Source organism: Embiotoca jacksoni, unplaced genomic scaffold (assembly GCF_022577435.1).
Source record: "Embiotoca jacksoni isolate LCO1_2020_lvr unplaced genomic scaffold, fEmbJac1.0.p SCAF_28, whole genome shotgun sequence".
In the NCBI taxonomy this organism is placed as follows: Eukaryota; Metazoa; Chordata; class Actinopteri; family Embiotocidae; genus Embiotoca; species Embiotoca jacksoni.
The window spans coordinates 5995610-6016399 of NW_027185379.1; the positions used below are offsets into that span (position 1 = coordinate 5995610).

General features: G+C 42.1%; 1 protein-coding gene across 3 annotated transcripts in view; it reads left to right on the forward strand.

The window, feature by feature from the left end:
* Window positions 1-18367, forward strand: part of dph1 (diphthamide biosynthesis 1) — a 59922-nt gene extending 41555 nt beyond the window's left edge. For 2 of the 3 annotated variants that reach the window (XM_069161390.1, XM_069161391.1), the window contains 7 exons: window positions 758-879; window positions 3329-3397; window positions 4134-4290; window positions 7060-7160; window positions 14117-14195; window positions 17069-17197; window positions 17572-18367. In XM_069161390.1, coding sequence (XP_069017491.1) covers window positions 758-879; window positions 3329-3397; window positions 4134-4290; window positions 7060-7160; window positions 14117-14195; window positions 17069-17197; window positions 17572-17652 — 738 coding nt within the window. In that variant the 3' untranslated portion in view covers window positions 17653-18367. Of the gene's footprint in view, window positions 1-757; window positions 880-3328; window positions 3398-4133; window positions 4291-7059; window positions 7161-7889; window positions 10857-14116; window positions 14196-17068; window positions 17198-17571 lie in introns of those variants that run through there. The other variant, XM_069161392.1, reaches the window with a different exon arrangement.
* Window positions 18368-20790: the final 2423 nt, after the last annotated feature.

The window sequence follows — 20790 nt, forward strand, 5'->3', positions numbered from 1 at the left end:
TCCTCATTGTCCTGCATTGGCTAATTATTTTACAAGCATGTAAAGTAGGTAGCTACTGGTTGAGTATATGTGTATGGAGTATCGTTTTGTTATTGTTCACATGAAAGACGTTTATTAAGCCGGTTTGCTGGAGCTCTGCTATGTGAATAAATGTTGGAGTATCTGAGAGCTACATGACTACCCACGAGCGATTAGCCACTTCCTTTTTGTCCAAGTAGCTCTCAAAGGAAAAAAGATTGGAGACCTCTGATGTTAAGACTGAGTGTAAACCTCCAATACTCAGACTAAAACCTTTTAACGTTCATGTTCATGTTGTCAGTCTGAGTTTATGAGGGAGATATGATGCTTTTGAAATAAAAGCAAATGATTACAAATAGATGATTAGCATATATAAATATTGAAAAATGATAAACCATCTCATAATTACAGAGTTTACATTCACAACACTTGGCTGGAAAATACTGTTTTACTTATTGTATCTGTGCAATTACTTTTGAAACCCTAAACTCTGTGCATCATTTGTCAAAACGTCTCTAACTCCAACAATTCTTTCTATATTAATGTAAACCTACTCAAATGAAAACAGAGAAGGAGCATCTATTATCGTGTTTCAAACTGAATGTCCTGAAGCTACTATATTCTACATGTTCTGCTGTCGGATTGAACGCAGAAAAGTGACAACATTTACTAACTACGTGCACCTCTACCTGTACAAAGGCTGTACATATCATTCCCTCTTCCTCCCTCCATGTTGCAGGCTGTGAGTGCCGCCCTGAAGCCAGAGTACGATGTTCATGTCCCACAGTGTCGCCCTCTGTCACCAGGAGAAATTCTGGGCTGTACCTCCCCTCGCTTGGACCGCCACGTCAACGCCATAATGTAAGACATTTCCTTCCTCGTGACTCACGACTTATCTTCCTCAGTTACATCTGTTAATACCATGCCCACACATGTGCCATGAGTAATGATCAGTCTGACATTATACCAGTTCCACCAGACATGGTGCCGTAATTAGCTCTGTGAGTGCACCTGTATTGTATCCAGGCAGAAACAGCCAGACGCATCAGCATACAAATACACTTTGAAAAGTAATGAGTTGTATATAGTCAGACATTTTCCGCTCTTTCATAACAACCTCAACACATCCAAACCTTAAAGAAAATGCTTTTACAAAGTGGCACATGGTAAAATGTGTTAAATGAAGCAACGCGTCACAGTTTGTCTGTCGGCTTGTGTGATTGCCTGTTTTCGGTTCTTATTGTCCCGGTTATGTCCTCTGAATCGGAAAAAACAACAACAATGAATCCAGTCCGTAGCTGCATGTATCCTGAATCACTAGTACTCCACACAAACACTGTGCATGTGAGACCTTGCAAACAGACGCTTATTGTCCCTGTGCTGCAACAAACAAGACCTTTGCGGTCACGCTGTGTACGTACATCTCGTGCTTTTTCACAGTGGACAGATCTCATGCTATGTGGTTATATTCATGCGTTAGTGCATCAACCCATGTGTCTGAGTCCACGCACATATAAAACCTCCGTGTGTTTCAGATGAAAACGACTGCACGAGGACGAGCTTGGCTGCATGCATAAGTGAAGACAAACGTAGTGTGTCTGTGTGTGTGTTTCTTTGTGTGTGTTAAAGACGTGGAAGGGTTCGCGTGTGTTTCACCTACTAATCCAATGTACGACGTCTTTGATGCGTCAGTTGGGGTTTGCAGGCATTTGTTGGCAGAGAGAATCGATCCACCTGCCTGAGAGTTGTTCTGCCTCTTTCTGTCTCTCCCCTCAGTCTTTGTCACGTGCACACATTCAATACACATCTTTATATTGTTTATATGCATACATACTAACATGGTGAGCACTTTGACCATCTTGTAACGGGCCATAGTGCCCTCTTTGGTTTAGTACCAGAATCACTAAACCGGTGACCCCCTCAATTGTCGCCGTGTTTATTGATTACAACATAGATCGTAGATCAGGATGTTGTAAAGAGTTGTCAACGTGAACGTGTAGCTCAACAGCAAGTATATCGAACAGCAGCACAGACCAAGCCTCTTAACATTCATTCTCCTTCTAAACAGTGCACGGTTTTGTTCATCACCTTTAATAAATAAATAAATTAAAATTTCACATCATTTTATTTTACATGAATGGAAATGATGCTGTAACTGCATTCTTTCTAAGCTTTGAAAAGGGCCCGGACTGTCATTTCTATAGTGAAAATGATCTATAATTGCATTGAAGAGAGCTATAGGAAATGATCAGTCGACTGTTTCTATCGAATGCCTCTATTCTCCCTCTCCCTCATAATAGAACAGTCAGAAAATGTGAATGTTAATATAGGCTGTTGCATAACACAAAGACACACAACATTTACCATTACACCGAGAGAGCCCTTTTGCAAAGAACACTACAATATGGATGGAAGCAGTGTGGTCGTGGGGAGACCTAAAGTCAAGCACAGCAGCCTCTTAAAGCTGCACAGTGCTGAGATGCAGCAGTCTTATTGTCAGCCACACAATTGTATGAGTGCCTTGGATGCTTTTAATCCAAGATTGGCAATGAAACAGAGTTTGCGCTCGAGTTCATTTTGTGTTATCGTTCAGTGCCGTTACACAAATGCGCACACACACACACACACACACACACACACACACACACACACACACACACACACACACACACACACACACACACACACACACACACACAAATGAAGTCTTGGCTGGTCTTGTCTCCAGGTGACCTGTATGGCAAACCACCCACACTCTGCTTCAAGCTGTTCTAAACACTGACCAATTAGTGGCTTTAATTGCAAGTCCTCACTCAGTATGCCTACTGAGACTGTACAGTAATGAGTGTCGCCACCAAGCTGACTGTGACTCCCCTCCAACCAACAGCAGGATCCTTCTCAGGCTCACGCTGAGGGGGTGGTTTATGCAAGAGGCCGTGTGTTTTCACATACCTACGGGCCACTTTGCTCTGGTGACCCTAGGTTAATTGGAAGAGCCTGTATTCTCCATAAACAGCGTGCTCTGATCGTTGGGGTCATGTGCCCGGACAGCGGAGGAGGGCACACTCTCCACCCCAGCCTTGGGCCCTCTGCCTGGAAATACTTTGATCTTCTGTTAAGAGGCTGCGGAATTCATGGATTTAAAAAGAGAGCTAGAGAAACATGTTGGAGAAGATGGTAGAGTAATAAGTCAGTATTTATGAAGATTGCCCATTGAATTTTGATTGTCTACAGGGAGTTTTCTTTACACAAATTATTTTTTCTCTCGTTTTATTTACCTCATTGAAGTGATTGGTGTTTTTCTCCACAGTTATCTTGGGGATGGAAGATTTCACCTGGAATCAATCATGATTGCAAACCCAGATATCCCTGCCTATAGGTACTTTGAAACTAAATTGCACCTTTTGTACTTGGATATTGATGTTATTTACACACTGACCTCATCTACAAACATTTTACTGCGTTTAATTAGCATTGCAGCTCCAGTATTAGTCACACAATATGGGAGCCACTGATAACATGTAGGCGGAATAAAGTAAGTTTACAACAATATTTAGAAACCCAAGGTGAAGATTAAGCAATTCTGCAGGTACGGAATATAAAAACATATGTAATCATTTAAAAAAAAATACTTAAATAATGTTTAAGGCATATACAGTTTGTTTTATAATGCTATTCAAGGCTGTTGCTTGCGGTCATGATCATTCACCTTATTGCAACGCCACGGGAATATTTTTGGAGAGTAAAGTTCTGTTTGATGAGGCCTTTTTTGCATGCAAAGTGAAATTGCATTGTTGTAGACATACGCACACCGCCGCACAGATCACAGGTCTCTCATAAACAAGATTCTAATCTCAAGTGCACGCCTTGTACTGCAGAAAAGGAGATTAGATGCACAGAAATACCTCAGTTTTCCCTCAGATATCACTAACTCCTGTCATACTTGATGGCTTTTCATGATTGGATTTTTCATCTTTTCTTGCATTTCTGTCCTCAAGGTAGATACCTGAACAAAAAATGGTAATGTGTCTAATCTGGTTTGTCTGGTAATGTTTGTGCACACATCCCATTCACAGCTGTGTGTTTCAGCATTTTATCTGTCTGTCTGTTTGTAGATATGACCCCTACAGTAAGGTGTTCTCCAGGGAATACTACGACCACAAGACCATGCGCGCTTTAAGGCTTCAGGCTATTGACAAGGCCCGACTGGCCCAGAGATGGGGCCTGATCCTGGGCACGCTGGGCCGACAGGGCAGCCCCAAAGTCCTGGAGGTGAGTTTGCATCCTCATTTCAACAGTCTACATGTCCTGAGGCCACTTGTGCAATGGCTTGTAATATTTTCCAGTGTGAGTTTCTTTGACAAGTGATCTGGTGACATTCAGTACTAATAGGACAAGCAGTATTCACTCTGGGAGCTTGTTATTTCACATTTAGGATGATGCAGCCAAACAGCTATAGAAAGTCATATCCTTGATCTTTCTGTTGGCCTCAAGGTTCGCTGTGTTGGAGTGTTACTTGGCATGTACAATGCTGAGCTATTTATTTTATCGTTTCAGCAACACAAATCAGGGATTTTCAATCATAACTAAATATTTAAAAGTATGAAAAATACTGCACAAAGCCCTTGCTTTTCTTCAGTTAGAGCTTTTTATAGCACAGTCTTAGTATATTGAATGTTTGAGTAAATTAAATTTGAAATTTGAAAAATTCTGATATGCTGCTCATTTTTAATCGGAAAGTAAGCTAAGCAGAATTCACATGGTTCATTTTAAGGATTGCAAGCTTTTTTTTAATAATATTTTAAGTTGGATAACAATCACTTCAAGGCTCTGACCAGAATAGTTATGTTGCTTGTTATGTGAGACACACTTTTCGAAACTGTTTATATTTTTGGCATAAATTCTGATGGTTCAGGAAATTATGGGGGAATATTACTGCCGCAAGTCAAGAGCATGCTTTTTCAATTTGAGAGCATAATTTGTTGTTTTCACAATGAAATATTGTAATATTGTCTCTCAAAAGTCTGCCCTCTGACTCAAACAGTCGCTGCTCCCTCGAGGACTTGCTCCGCTCTCTTACAAAACTGTACGTCTGCACTCAGTTTTTACCCTGCTCCACTTTAACCTCTCCTCCTTTGCACTTCATGCGCTCGCAAAAATTATGCTCTTAGCTCAATCATGCTCTCAATTTAAATAACATGCTCTTGACTTATGGCAGTAATATACCCCCATAGGAAATCACACTGTAAATACTACAAAATCCATTTTTCAGAAAAGTTGGGACATTTGGTCAAATGTAGTAAAAACAAGAATCTGTAATTTGTTAATTCTCTCAAACCTTTATTGAACTGATAAAAGTACAAAGAAGACCAACTTAATTGTATTTTGTAAAAATGTAGACTGCAACACACTCTAGAAAGAAAAACTAGAGCTTTGAGTTCATTGATTTTTCAGTCCTCTTTTGAAAGATTCCACAATAAACACATTAATTAGTAACAAGTGAGGGTGTCATAATTGGGAATAAAAGTGGCGTCTTTAAAGGCAAAGATGGGTTGTGCCTCACCACTTTAAGCCAGACTTTGTGAGAATTGTCCAACAGTTTAGCAAGAATTTTCATCTGTGCAAAGACTTTAGGTTGTTGGTCAGTGAAAAGACTGGCAGTTTTTTCTTTGTGCTAATTCTGCTGATTGTGCTGATTCTTGTTTTTATTGCTTTTTACAAAACTGTTCCACATTTTTCCAGAACCCGGGTTTGTAAGTCCACACACTCACATGTCAGTCTGTACAAGCACAAGCTATTATGCACTAGCATGTGTAGAAGTCTGTCTGGGGATATCAATCGATGGACCTCACTGGTCACTGCTGAACTACAACTGCTCGTCCCTTCCATTGCACCTTCTTTAATGATCACTGACTGTTCTTTTTTTTTTCTTTGTGTTATAGCCCCCCTTTTATTCTGTCCTGTTTGTGTTTGATTTTGTTTATTGGCTTTGCCTTCTTCACGTGATCATATTTTCCATCCAGCAGTTTACATTCTCAGGCTCAAATTAGTGCATTTCTCTTCTACATAGATATGTAGTCTTTAAAGATCATGTTAGTATTGATAGAAAAATGTCAAATAAAGACCAGAATGAAAAGTTTCATTTTAGGTTGAGAATGGTTTTAATAGGGGGATTTGAATAATATCTCACCAAATCTTCCAAAGCGATCTGTAGAGATTTCTCCTTCTCCAGAGATGCCTATGTGAATTACCCACAATGGGCGTCAGAGACACAAACAAAACATTGAATTGTTGAGAAAAAACTTGTCACACTGTCCTCGCAAGTTATCTCAAATGACAGGAAGTAAGGTCATTGGACCAACTAATTGGGATTTCTCAGCATGCCTTCTTCCTCAGTAACTTTTGAGAGTAAAGCAACCATATGAAATAGACCTCAGTGATGGGTAGAAATAATAGGCAATTTATTTTCAATAAGACATGTATTCTTGGAACAAAGACATGACTCAAAACTGGAAAAGTAATATACATAGTTATTACAATCATTAAAATGGTTAACTTTATTGTTAAATCATTACTTTGAAGATTTTGTGAAACAGTTAGTGTGAGAGAGCCCATCTCAAAATACTTATATGGGCCCCAGTGAGCTTCTGGATCCCCATGTGCTGTACAGATTGCACTGTCAATAGAAAATGAAAAGGAGTAGTCGAGGGAAATGGCTAAGGAGAAGCCTGTGTCTGCTACCTTGCTTTACTCGCTGTCACCATCATGTAGACTTGGGTAAGCAGCAGAAAACGGTTTGACGGATATTTGAGGATCGGAAATCGAGACAAAATGTTAGATTTGCTGACATTGTTAACAGTAGAGAAAAACCTGCGCACAACCCTCGACTCGACTGTTTAAAGGATTGTCAGCGTAGGTGAATGTCATGGTTATTTGATTTGTAACTGACTATTTTATGTTGTGGAGTTTCACTACCCTAGTGGAAATTGTGTTTGATGTGCTGATTGCAAACCTTTACACTGGTCTTCTTTCTTTTTGTAGCACCTTGAGTCAAGGCTTCAGTCGTTGGGCAAGTCCTTCACTCGAGTGCTCCTCTCTGAGATATTCCCCAGCAAGCTGGATCTGATGCCAGATGTAGATGCGTGAGTATTAAGATGCACACACATTTATACCAGCCCATGCCCAAATTAGGACATGCTAATCATTTAGCTTTACTTAGCTTAAGTCAAAATTTGTTCTTCATACTCTACTGCCTTCCAGAAGCCTCAATTTCACACTCAGTTTCACTGCAGAACATGAATGTTGAAGCAAATGAAGCACATTATATGTGTTGTGTTGTATAGTGTCGTGGATGTAAATGGTTTAGGGTTGATCCTGTTGCTTGAAACATCATTTTTGGTCTACTTCTCCCAACAACCCCCTGATAACTTTGTGCCATACTACAATACATGAAGCAAGTATGCAAGCTTAAAGCCTGGGACACACTGTCTGCCTGGCGTGTGCGGTCACAGAACGTATGGATTTTCATTTTGGGACAAATATTAACAGGTTTCATGAGACAGGTTATGACTTCTGTCTGCGGTGCGTCATCTCGAGAATTGACCTGATGCCTATTTTTCACACGCACCACGCAGTTCCCAGCAAAAGTGGACATTGAAAAGAAGTGCGATTGCATATGTACTGTATCATTGTAGCTGAAACCCAATCTAGTGCTCTAATAATATCATGGTGATAATTTAACAGGTGAAGGGCAGCTTTTTCCAGGTGCTCCCTCCATCTCTCTATCTCTTTTATGTGTTGGTTTGGGTGCCTGTGTGTATCTCTCTCTGAACGAAGGTAAACAAGAATCACGTGCCTGCCTTTGGTTACAGCTCTTCACTTGTCGGGCCTCAAACATTTGATTTCTGATGACCATTATCAAAGGAAAACTCAATGATTAACTAATGGGACTGGCAGTTGCGGCGCCGCAGGAGACACGCTGCGGTGGGGGAGCGCACAAGCAAGTGAGCCGCAGCTCTGCAGCGAGGTAGAGGTAACGCCACCGATGCCAAACCAAACCAATCCCTGCTGTGAAGGTCTGCCCAGACGCTCTGAGGGACGGACCAATCAGTGACCAGTGGGCGTGGCTAAGTGTGATAAAGTTAAAGTGTTTGTTTCGAAATCATGTTCCAGCAGTGGCAGCAAAGGTAAAGCTAGATGAAGCGATATTAACAGTTGTAGCAACACTAGCCAATATTGAGAAATTGAAGACCAAGAATAAGGCCTAAAATATTTTTTGCAAAGTCCGCAATGGTCATTTATCGGGATAGTGTTACATAATGCTCATATTGGGGAAAAGTCTCAGTTGTTTACAGCTTGGTGAGTTTTGGTGCACGACATATGTCATAGGGTGGCCAATGCCGAATGGTTAAAGGCTTCTTCAATAGTTAAAAAAAATTGTCAATACCCATTAGCATCCATTGACAGGAAACAATCCCCAATGCAGCTTGTCCAGACACTATGTCTAATCACAAAGGGAATTTGAGTCCGGTAATACCAGGCTAAGGATTATCTCTGATTCAGTTAAAAGGTTTCCTTTTTTGTTACTGCAAAGACTCAAAGACTCTTATACATTGTATTTGGAAGCTTTTCCTCTTTCACTTTCTATGGGTTCCTCATTATCTCCCTGATTTGCGAGTTTTTACACGCCGCTGTGCCTCTGATATAAAGAATCTTTCAGATCATGGACCCTGGCAGAGCTATTATGATCAGCAGCAAGTAGTCACCTAAAAGTCCCAATCAACATTTGAATTGTATTCTGTAAGCATCATTGCACACATAATAGGGGAGTCAGCATAATTTGAAAGTGCACACTATAACAAGGAGCTGACAAACAGCAGTCTTGAGTTCATAGCTTCATAAACAACATTGTCATTCAGGTCTTGGTGAAATTCCATAGTTTTGCCTTTGTAGCAAAAACAAATAGTGCAACATAATTAACTTGGATGCTTCATACAATTTCGTCAGTGCTTAGAAAGAGGGAATTTTATACATGACTGATTTGTCAAGGGGTTTACTTTAGACTCTGTACTTTTACAACGAGGTTGGAGTGTAATAAAAAAAGATAGAAATACATTACCTGCTCAAGATGGGTCTTTATCAATGCATATTTTTACTGTCAGGTTTTAGACTTTTCTGTTTAATCTTCATACCAAAAGTAAAAAAATAGTTCCCCTTACCCGAGGCCAAAGGAAATAGGAACCCATATAACCTAATAAACACTCAACCATTCCCTTACATACTAAATTATTGCTAAAGCGTGACGTTCATGATGCACACATGCATATCCCCATCAGCATGTTCCTGATAACTGTCATGGGAGAGGTTGAGCTATTTTGTCCGCTACTTAGCACTGTTATTAACCCCAGCAATGTTCAATGCTGTCTTTAAAGATTATATCCTTAAGTTTCATCAATGGAATGTCAAGTATTAAAAGCACAAAGGTCCAGTTTGTGTGATTTATCTGACTTCAACCAGAAGGACAGAGTCGAAGATGGAGAAGGGGTAAGTGAGACGCTGATGTGCAACAGCTCCAATCACACTCGCACAGGCGCAGGCACTCACACTCCCTCGGATTGGCCTCTCACTGTGGAGTAATGAGAGGTGTGATGTGTGAGGGAGGAGTGGGTGAGAGAGGGACAGAAGGTCTGAGAGAGATGGAGAGATGCAGCGGTAGATGAGGGGGTAGTGTTTGGAAAGCAGGCGATCACAGTAAAAGCTTTTTTTTTTTGCGTTTTACTTTTTGGCTCTCCCCTTTCAACTGACGTATGAGTGCAACTCGAAAATTATGTAATTCGGGCACGATTCACCCGACCAAAACAATGCCTCATTACAGACAAAAAGCTGTTCAATAAGATCTGTTTCAGGACTGTTTATTTTACTGATGTCAAGAAAGTGTTTGAATACAAAAGCCCAATATATCCATGTGTCAGATAGGAATACACTCTATTTTTTTGTATAGTTATTTACCAGTTTATTAGGTACACCTATCTGACCAACTGCCCTGCAATAAATCCAACATAGTGAGAAATGTTCCCTTTATTTTGTCTGTCTTAATTTATACAAATAGGGCATAAATATACAAATTATTGTAGACAACTGTCAGTATTACTCAAGACAAACTCTGATCACTACACACTACAGCATCCAAAGTGACCATGAAGTTAAATTAACACCTCAATTGAAAATACACAAATGCAGCCCGACCATTATTAATCATCATGAAGGTATCATTTGTTGTAGCACTGTATTCATTTGATCTAGTTGTACCTAATAGACTGACCACTGAATGGTTATATACATCAGAATGCAGTGCATGAATCATTTTGTCTTTGTACTATTGATGACTGGGGTTGTGTATCAAAGGTCACTGTGACCCCAATTCGACACATTCACGTGAACATGATATCTCGGGAACGTCGGGAAGGAATTTCTTCAAATGTTACACAATCGTTCACTCGGCCTCGAGGATGAAGTGATTGAAGTTTGGTGGTCAAAGGGTAAAGGTCAAGGTCACTCACGTTGCCCTCATCTCTCCGTCCCATTTTTGTGAACATGCCATTGCTCAGAATTAGCTGGCAGAGCACACTGTACAGAGCGCACCCCTGGGCTTTCTCTGTCATTAGACACACACACATACTCACTCACATAAAGAGAGAGGCACCATTAGCATATGCTCTTAAGTGTGTAATTAGGCTGTCCCCAAGCAGGTTTTAAACTATTGTACTGATATCTGCACACCACACAGACTTATCTCAGCTAGACAGCACACTGCCACCCGATGATTTTTTTTTTTGTTTTTTTTTTGCCTTTTATCTTTCTGTATGAATTTAAATTTTTGGCTCTACTGAAATGAAATTGTTTGTTTTATTTCAATTAGGTTTGCTATTAAAGGTGAAGACATCTGTTATTTTTCCTGCGGCTCTGAAAGGTTAATTCTTCTTGCTTTTAACGGGTCAAGACCGTGAGTGTAATTGAAGCAGAGCCATGCAGGTGGAGGTCCTCATAACAGAGCCGGGGTGTGATGGGCCACAGCAGTGTAATGCAGCGAAGCCAGGCTGGAGCTCACAATGCATAGCAGCACTAACTGTCACACCGTTTTTTTCTTCATATATCACAGCATAGACCTCAAAAGGCCTGCGTCCTGCTCCTCTAATATTTATATGTCGATTCGTGCTGAAAGGTTCTTCTTTCCAAAGTAAACTGATCCTTCAGAGACAGACTGGTGAGACAAGTGGCCACTGAAAGTCTCATTCACTGATTCTTTGTTCTAGTTCATCTTTGTTTGCGAGTAAGCTGTAGCTGAGACCTCTTCCTCAGTCTCTGCACCTCTCCTCCTCCTCCTCTTTCTTCCAGCGGTCTCTTTGTTACACTGCACCACACGGTGTTGGTTCTCTCCCATGCTGGCTAGATTGAAGACGAGGTGAGGGCTGAAAATAGGATTTGGACTGCTTTCTGGAGGCAGTGCCTGACATGGCACCGTGAATTTTACTGAACTACACCATTCAGTCAGTCTCCGGGCTGAGAGTCTCTCCGAGTTCCATGTTCCAATCCTATGTTCCCTTTCATGCTTTTGTCTTAGTTTCATCTTAAACTTTGCTTTTCTGACCCTCAGACGCCAGTCGTCTTTCTAAAAATCCTGTGTTTGTTCCATCCAACCACGTGCCTACTCTGACTTCACTCTTTGTACTCCGAGACGTGACCTCCATCGTGTTAACTCCATCTTTGACTTTGATCATACATACGTGTACTTTTCAGGCCATGGTGAGGCAAAACTTGAAATTGACACGGTATCCCCTGGTGGGCTGACCTGTGTATTACACGCTTCATCGTGATCCCCGGCTGCACGTGCACATCAAGCAGCAACCTCTATAGGGCTGAAAAATGAAGCCAATGCGGAAACAAACATGTTTAAAGCCTAGTACAGCTGGTTTTGGTGTCGATAGCAAATTTTCCCACAAATGACAATTGTACGGGGGGGTGTTGAATTATTCTGCACCTCAATTGTTAAAAACATATTAAGTCTGGCTGCTTTTCGTGACAGGTGTGAGCTGTCGCTGACTGAAACCTGCCGGCAGCTAACCAACTGAGTCTCGGTTTCAGGAACCAGGTTTCGTTCAGCCATCCCCAGTTCCACCCACCCAACATTTCTTTGCCCATTTTGTGATTAGCCGGGAATTAGTCGGAGTCAGGCACTGCCAAGATGGCGATGGCCAGAGCCACCACACTGAGCTTCAAAGCCGCTCTTCAGGAAAGTTAAGTGTCGATGTCACGGAGGCTATGTCCATTAAAAGATGTTCGGTCTGTGGTGCACATACAAAGCCATACCATACCCAGATTCACATACATGTGCACACACACGCAAACTGTCAGGTTCCCCTCCTTCTAATTCGTTGCATATGTTGCATGTGCAGTGTTTGGCTACTCAAAGCGCTCTGTTTATGAGCAGCAGCTGATTCGACTCTCCATCGGTGCTCGGTGCAAATGTCTCGACTCATCTGGCTTTCAAATTAGGAGGGTGAATAAGAATTCAGTCTCAGGGGAAAGGCATTTAAAGAAAAAAAAAAAAAAAGAGTTATTTGAAAATGAGAAAATGCCATGCGTTTGCCCAGAGGGGGCAGAATATTTCTGTGACAGAAGCCAGAGTGGAGTGAGAGTCAGCGGTGCAATCAATTCTGCAGCTGAAAAACTGTGAAAGTTGGAAAATGAACAATAGACATAAGGGGAATTTGACGCAGTACCGCACTTTATAGTATTAAAACGATTACAGCGCAACTTTTTTTTCTCGGCCATGTGTTTTCAATCCATTTATCTGTCCTTACTTTTGCTTAAATCTCCAACTGGTGTGTTCTTATTGACATTTACCTACACGTACCATCAGCTTTTATATGCGCTGCAGCTTAATATTTGTCAATATTTCTGAAGAAGCGTCATCATTAGGATGAGGAATGAGGGAGGGTGCGCTCCCTCAGCAGAGATGGAGCGCTGGATAGCATTGATCTGTGAAAGCTAACCCCCTTAGCCGCTTTCTGTCTCCATTTTCTCATTGTTCACTTTTTCCCTGCAGCTGTTTACATCCACAGCCCTCCCCATCGCTCTCTCATGCATTTTCCAGAGTAAACACTTTTCTCCCTGCCAATCTTCTTCCTCTCTTCTGCCTCTGTTGTTTTCTCTTCTCGCTTGTGCCTCTTCAAACCCCTCCCGCCCTCCCTACCTACCGTTTTTTTTTTTCGTCTTCGTTGCTCTTTCTCCCTATTGCTGTATGTTTGTGTCCTTCTCTCTCTCTCTCCTTTTTTTGTTTTTTCTCACCCCTCCCTCTCCATTTTCGCTAACACACATCCTCCCAACCACCACTAACGCCCCCCCCCCCCCCCCCCCCCCCCACCACCACCACCCTCCCCTCCACCACCCTGTCTGCAAGCTATGTAGGCTACCTCCGTGGAGACCAGCTGGTGCGCCTTTTTTTTTTTTTTTAAATACTCCCGCTCACCTAACCTCTCCCTCCTTTTCTCTGACTGCATTTCTTCTCTTCTCACCTCTGTTCACTTCCTTTCCCTGTTTTTTTGTATTTATTTTGTTCTCTGTTTATGCCTCCTGCAACCAGTCTGCTCCACCACTATCAAACCTTCCTCCCCTCTCTGTTTAGCCTCCCTCTATGCATTCAGACAGTGTAGCACGGCTGTCTTTAGAACTGTTGCAAATCAGGACAGATCTCTCCAACAGATGCTGGAGATCAGGTGGAAAGGGAGCACTCCCACACACTAACACACACACACACACACACACTAACACACACACACACACACACACTAACACACACACACACACACTAACACACACACACACACACACACACACACACACACACACACACACAAGCACAATCTCGCTGCCACACGTAGCCACGTTCAGGGTGCCGTCGCAAACGTGTACCCTGCCTGTCCAACAGGATCTCGGTCTCTCACCTTCTCTCGCTGCTTCAGCTCACATTTATTCTCAATCGTGGATGTACATTTGAACACAGATTTGTTCCATGTGTGTGTTGTTGTTTTTTTTACAGGTGGGTCCAGATCGCTTGCCCACGCCTTTCTATTGATTGGGGCACAGCCTTCTCCAAACCTCTGCTCTCTCCATACGAGGTAAACACGCGCCTTAAAGTCTGTCAACAAACTGTCACTCATCTGTTAGGCAACACTCATGCATTGCACACACACACACACACACACACACACACACGCACACACACACACAGACACAGATCCCCTTGATAGATGCCCGGCTGAAGCCTTCATTACGTCACCGTAATAACGTTGAGTATGTTTGAAAGGGAACTATAGTTATGTAGGACTCACAAAGGCCAGCTTGTATTGGAGATAGAGTGACTCCTTCCTCCCTCAGTCTCCTTGACATGAAGCGACACACACGCAAACATACAACACCATCAGCTGCAGACTAGCCCCCCCTGCTGGCTGCAGCACGACATCGTCCCCACACCTCCTGCAGCTGTCTTGTTTTTCTGTTTGGGGAGAAAGAGATAGAGAGAGAGAGAGAGAGAGATCGGACAGCAACCCCATAAAGATCCATTTCCAAGCAAGTGTTTGTTTGTCTGCCGCTGCAGCTGTTGCAGCAACAAAAAAAAATGTACCTTGTGGTGGGTTGTGCAGCTGTTGTGCTGTAATGTGACCTGGCTGGTTAGCATTAGATGTCAACTATTATTTTTTTAATTTTTTTTCTCTCAAAGATATGCCGCTGATTTGAATCCTTGTGAGATGGCTGCAACGGGGTGCGGGGGTGGGGGGGGGGGCTGTCTTGGATATTGGATTGTGAATGTGAAGTGGTTGGCTGTTTTATTGCAACCACTCATCTTTTCGCAGCGCTTGAAAGGCACTTACACTTTCGGAATGAGGCCATTATGAAAAGTGATAGCGTTCCACCTTAGAGGGGGAAAAAAGTGATGATTGTTTTCAATTGTTTCTGACTGACGTCTATAACGGAGCACGTGAAGTCTGATTTTCGCCTTCGCTGTAACGAGGAAAGCAGCAATCTGTTTTCTTAAGCCCCTCGCGTTACAGATCGCTGTGCTCTCCCCGACGACTATTTGGGAACAATGTCTGCGCATTTAAATGATGTGCAGCTGCACGTGTGTGTGTATATTTGTGCTTGTGTGATGAATCCTAATGCGCAACCGTCTCACATACCTACGAGGGTTATACGTCTCAGTGCACTGTGCTTTTCACTGTGGCATTTACTATGAAGATGAGGAGGGATGAGACGGGAGAGGGTGGAGGGAGGTGGTGGGTGCAGCAGCAGCATTTATTTTCAGGGCGTCTCATGTTATATTTATAGTCAATAAGACACACTTGGCTCTCCTGTCAGAGCAGGGATTAGCACAGAGGAGCGAGCTTCCACAGAGAAAGGCTGTGTGTGTGTGTGTGTGTGTGTGTGTGTGTGTGTGTGTGTGTGTGTGTGAGGTGTGAGAGAGGAGAGGAGGAGGAGGAGGAGGAGGAGGAGGAGAAGGAGGAGGAGAGGGGAAGGCTGGAGCACAAGAAAAAATAACAGTCAAACATTTATTCCAGTGTACAGTTTCTTTGTTTCTTTGTTTGTTCAAGAGGCTCCATCTTTGGAATTTAGTTGATTCACAGTTTAGTTGTTTTTTGTTTTTTTTAAAAGATGGATATGAAGGATTATTAGGAGGTTATGAAATGTTGTTATGCCTGGAAAATGCACACATATAAGCTGCATTTTAAAACTTATAAACATTCTTGGCCGTTATAAAGACTCGAGTTTGGGGGGGAAAAAAACAAAAAACTTTTTTTTTCTTTTAATTTTCTAATTAAGGACGGGATTATCTTCAGATGGACCTCCAGAAAACTATTAAGAAGGAGTGACTTTAGCTAACGACACCGAGATAACTCGTGGGAAAAAAATTGGGACTTGGAATTTCATGAAAGAAGTTGAATGGGAGTCTTTGGAGCCAGAGGCTTTTTGGAGCGAACATCTAGTGGCACTCGGTGGTATCGCAGTTTAAGACATTTCCGCATCGGCCTCATTTTTCGGACCCGAAATATACAGCCTATGTATAACAGATATAAAAGATAAATATGTAAAAGAATTAAAAAAAAAAAAAAAAAAAAAAAAAATATATATATATATATGTTCATCCTATTTCACATAAGGTCGTTTTTATTTCTGTATTTATTTCAAAATGTAAGCCAACATGTAAAGAGAGAGCACGACTCTATCGGCGCTGCTGCACACCAAACTAACAAACGACAGTTGTTACTCACAAGCTGTGCAACAGTGATGAATTATGTCCCGATTGAAGAAAGATTTCATCACTTTGAAGCTGAATTTTTCATGTTTCCTTTGAACTCGACTCTAACTGGTGGTTGACTGTTTTTTTGGAGTTTCATAATATCAATATGACTTGTTTTCCCATCACATTTCCACACATCACCCAAATGATCCCACACTTTATGAAACTGAAGGTCTCGGCATAGGAAACAGTTTCGGTGTTGAAGGAGTTGTCGGAAAGATAAATAAGTGAACTACCGAAGGATTTGTTTCGCTTTGTTTATTCATCTGTTCAGTCATTCGATTACTTTCTCTCTCATTCAGAATCAATATTTACAGGCACTCCTCTCCCATACGGAGCAGCCTGCACTTATGTCACAGCACTGTCATGCCTGTGCTGCTGCTCCTCTCTAACAGCTGTTGTGTCACGCAGTGCAGCTGCATAGGGATAACATGACAACTCTGTATATTATTATGACACCTGTCTGTATACTCTGTGTCTTCTCATCACTCCGCGGCTCCCTGCAGCTCGTTTGCCAAAAAAAAAAAAAAAAAACAACAACAACAAAACTGCAAGCTGCAAATACAGTAGGAGATAACGGCAGCATCCCTCCGAGGATGCCGTTACCCAACTTTCAGCTGTCAAGTTTCATGTTCTGGTTTATCTTCCTGTGATTTGTGATTTTTCCATCTATCTCTCTCGCTATTTATCTTTCAGGCAGCTGTTGCTCTACAGGAGGTAGGCTGGAAGGAAGTCTACCCCATGGACTTCTATTCCAATCAGAGCCTGGGGCCGTGGGCGCCCAACCACCCCGACAACCAACCTGCGCGGCCCGCTCGAAGACAGGTAAAGGCGCTGGGAGATAAAAGATTTGAATGACAGAAGGGACCGGGAATGGGAAAAAGAAAAGTGAAATCATGTTGTGTTCGGCCTGTGTTTGACCGCCTTTATCAGTTATGTCGCCACACTGACACCCAGTGGCACAGTGACAGCAGGACATGTATGTGAACACCTCTGTAAAAGGCGTGGTAGTGACCTTGACCTTGATGTACAGTCTAGATTTTCTCATTTATTTACAAAGTAGGACAAAACTGTTACAAATGGCGGTAATTGCCGCTCTGTGAAAACACCCTACAGCAGCCATATGTTACCACTAATCTGCCTCAGGGAGGTACTGTCACACTTGTAAGTGTTAACACTGTCCCACTGCTTCCCTGCAGAAACAAGGCTCGGAGCCAGCCCTACCCACCAGGCAGTGCAAGCAGAACAAGTGCGCCCCCTGTGGCTGTCAAGGGGACTGACATGTCCTGACCCAGGGCCATGTCCTGACCCAGGGCCGTGTCCTGACTCGTCTCGCGCCTGCCTTGCCTCTGCTGCCGGCAGGAGGGAAGTCCACGCCAGATGAGGATGAGTGGGTATTTGTCCAGACAGTCCATCAGCGAGTTTTTCAGCCTCTCCTCAAATGGATTAGCAGCAGCACATAATCCTTACAGCACAGCAGATCAAACCAAATTCATCACTCTTATTCACGTTTTTTTTTTTTTTTTTTTTTTTTTTTTTACTTTGCTTGAGCTCCAACACACGCAACTGAAAAAAAAAAAAAAATAGCTTGTGTGTTGCAGCTCATGTGTGTTCAGGTGAGCCATGTCCCATGAAGGAGCAGCTTTCTTCAGGCACAGGGGAAATGTGTGGGCCTCTGTGTAACGCTGACACCGCCGTTGCGATTGTTACAGAGATGACCTTGAGCACGGTGTGTGGAGCTAAGTGTCTGTCAAGTGTAGGAGGCTTTAGTCAAAAAACACTCGTCCTCAGAAGAAACACTTGAAACGGTGCGGCACTTTGAAATGACGCCGTGTTCCCGTCACAGTCAGACATATTGTAAGGAGCACTTTTTTTTTTTATGTACAGTGCGAGTCACATTATCTACTGATATATGATTAGTAATAAGATGATGCAGCGTGACCGGACCTTGTTTCTTTGTCTTTTCTTGTCAAATAAATCCGAAATGGAACCCTGTTTATTGTTGGAGGGCTTTTTCGTGAAGGATAAGCCTGTTTTATTTATTTTTTTAAGCTGAGGGGTATGAGTTCCTCGATGTGTGCAGTGCTAGTCACGACTGCTCTCCATCCTTATTATTTATTGATGGCGGAGTCTGTCGATAGATAAATAAATAAATAAACAAACACTGTATTACTGTTTGCCTGCTACAGCAGAAACTGATTGACAGCTGTTCACCATGGCTTCAGCTGATCCTAAGAACTTGTCAACCCTCCCCAGGTGGCTGTACCTTTTCTGAGGTGGCTGTGATCTTTTTTTTTTTTGGTTATTTGCCTCCGACTGCAAGGCTTTTACAGTCGCATCCTCCCTCTACTTTCCACCATTGTATCTCCATGGCAACAGAGGCCAATGTGACGCAGCCATTCCGCTGGATATCCGTGTTTGGCGTGATGCATCTCCTCGTCCTACCAGTGGCTGTTACGTTAGTTCAGTGTTTGCCACAGCACAGTGTGAATGAATTATCATCCAGCAGAGCTCGCTCTCAGCTGATGTTTGATTTATTTTTTTTTAATTTTTTTTTTTTGTCCTTCTGTCGGGTGTAAAGAGGAGAGAAGTTAAATACATTTATAATGTAATTTTTTTTGTTTAATTTTAAGTCAAATTAGGCCCTTATTACCTTTTCAACAACACTTGGAGGTATACATACCTCTGTAGAATCTACATAATATTTACAATCAGTACATCTAATATGTGTGAAATTAACATTAATGTTTGTGGTATTTCTGATTGCCAGATCATTACCAAATTTCCCCTTGCGGGATTAATAAAGTACCTATCTATCTATCATTTCTAATTATTTTAAAGTGACATCAGATTGTATTTATGGCTTCCTTGACAACAACTCTTCCATCGATTTATATTGAAAAGCTACGATACAATCAACAAATGTTATTCTTACAAAATGTAGTACATAATACAATTATGTCTCCTCATACAAATATAAATGTAATACCCAAAACAATAAATTTACTTAAGATCCAAACATGACACACTGATGCACAGAACATTAAATTGTGAACTCACATATTTAAAGGAAGTAGAAATATATTTCATTTTGAAGAATAACCCCTTTAGTCACTCTTTAAACATGTTCAATTATTGTAGCATGAAGTATAATGCATGGCTCCATATATTGTATTTTTCACTACATATGTTTCATAAATATATGAAATAAATATAATAAAAGTACATTTCTGAGTAGTTCAAAGCATTGTTTGGTTACTTGATTGGACTCACTTAGGCAGACTAGTAGGAGAGTAAGACCTGAACACATCAGTTTTAATCCTCCGGCAGACAGCCGCATGTCTCAGTCTGATTCTCTGCCTGCAGACAGCCGAGTGACCACTAAGTGGCGCTGCTCGCAGTATCTTATTTGCAGTCTTGCGATGCATTCAAGTCACACAGGGTTCATCGCAGAGAGGCACATGGTCGTACATGAGTGAGCGTGCGAGGCAGAATGCAAGTACTCGGTGTACTTTTGTAGCTGGCGTGTGCAATGACTGTCAGACGTGGTGGGAATTTGAGTCCTTCATCCTGCTCAGCATCCGTCTCTTTTCCTCTGCAGCCTTTCTGCCCCTCAGTGTTTCCCATCAGCACCTAGTTTCCTGTCTCAAGGGCAGCGATCGCCACAGTGAGGTTGTGGGTGTTGTGACTCTGCAGACTCCTCAGGTTCTAGTCACCCCGGAGCCAACGTGTGCTCAGGTCACGGACTGCTCTCAGTTATATTGATACACCCTCTGACTGCACGGTTAGCTGGTTGCCGTCGGTGCCCAGCACTTTTTGCCTACAGCAGTGAGAGGTGATGTGGCTCGACAGCCGCTCATCATTCAACGTCCAGAGGAGTTGACTTAATTAACACATTTTCAGTTGCTGTGACTTGTCTGCCTGGGTTCGTGTTTTTTTTTTCCTGTGGCTCTGCAGCTGTCATGTATTTAGTTTGTTTCCCTCAAGAATGAAACAAATCACAATCAAAATAAACAGAAGACGAGGAGGTCGTTTTTTTCCCGTTAGTGGAGATTTGAGGCCGAGTATGATTTCAGACAGCCTTTGTTTCTTCATTTCTCTGTCTTTATTTCCTCCATTAAATAAGAAATGACATCAAAAAATGATTGATCTGCTTTATTTGTCAAGTCACCCCGTAGGTGGGAGAGAAGGTGTTAAGAGAGGAACACAAAGAAGTCCACATTTTGAAACTAAGCATCAGGTGTGCGACTTGAGAATAGCAAATAAGATGTTTAAACATCAAAAGAAAAGCAACAGGTCTCTTCAGGACAGAATTGGAAGAGAGAACAGTTTACTTTATGAAAATATGTTGCTGTATTTGTCTAAATCTGAGCGTTTCTTTCACATAGTTTGGCTAGAAATATGGAAATTAGCTTCTC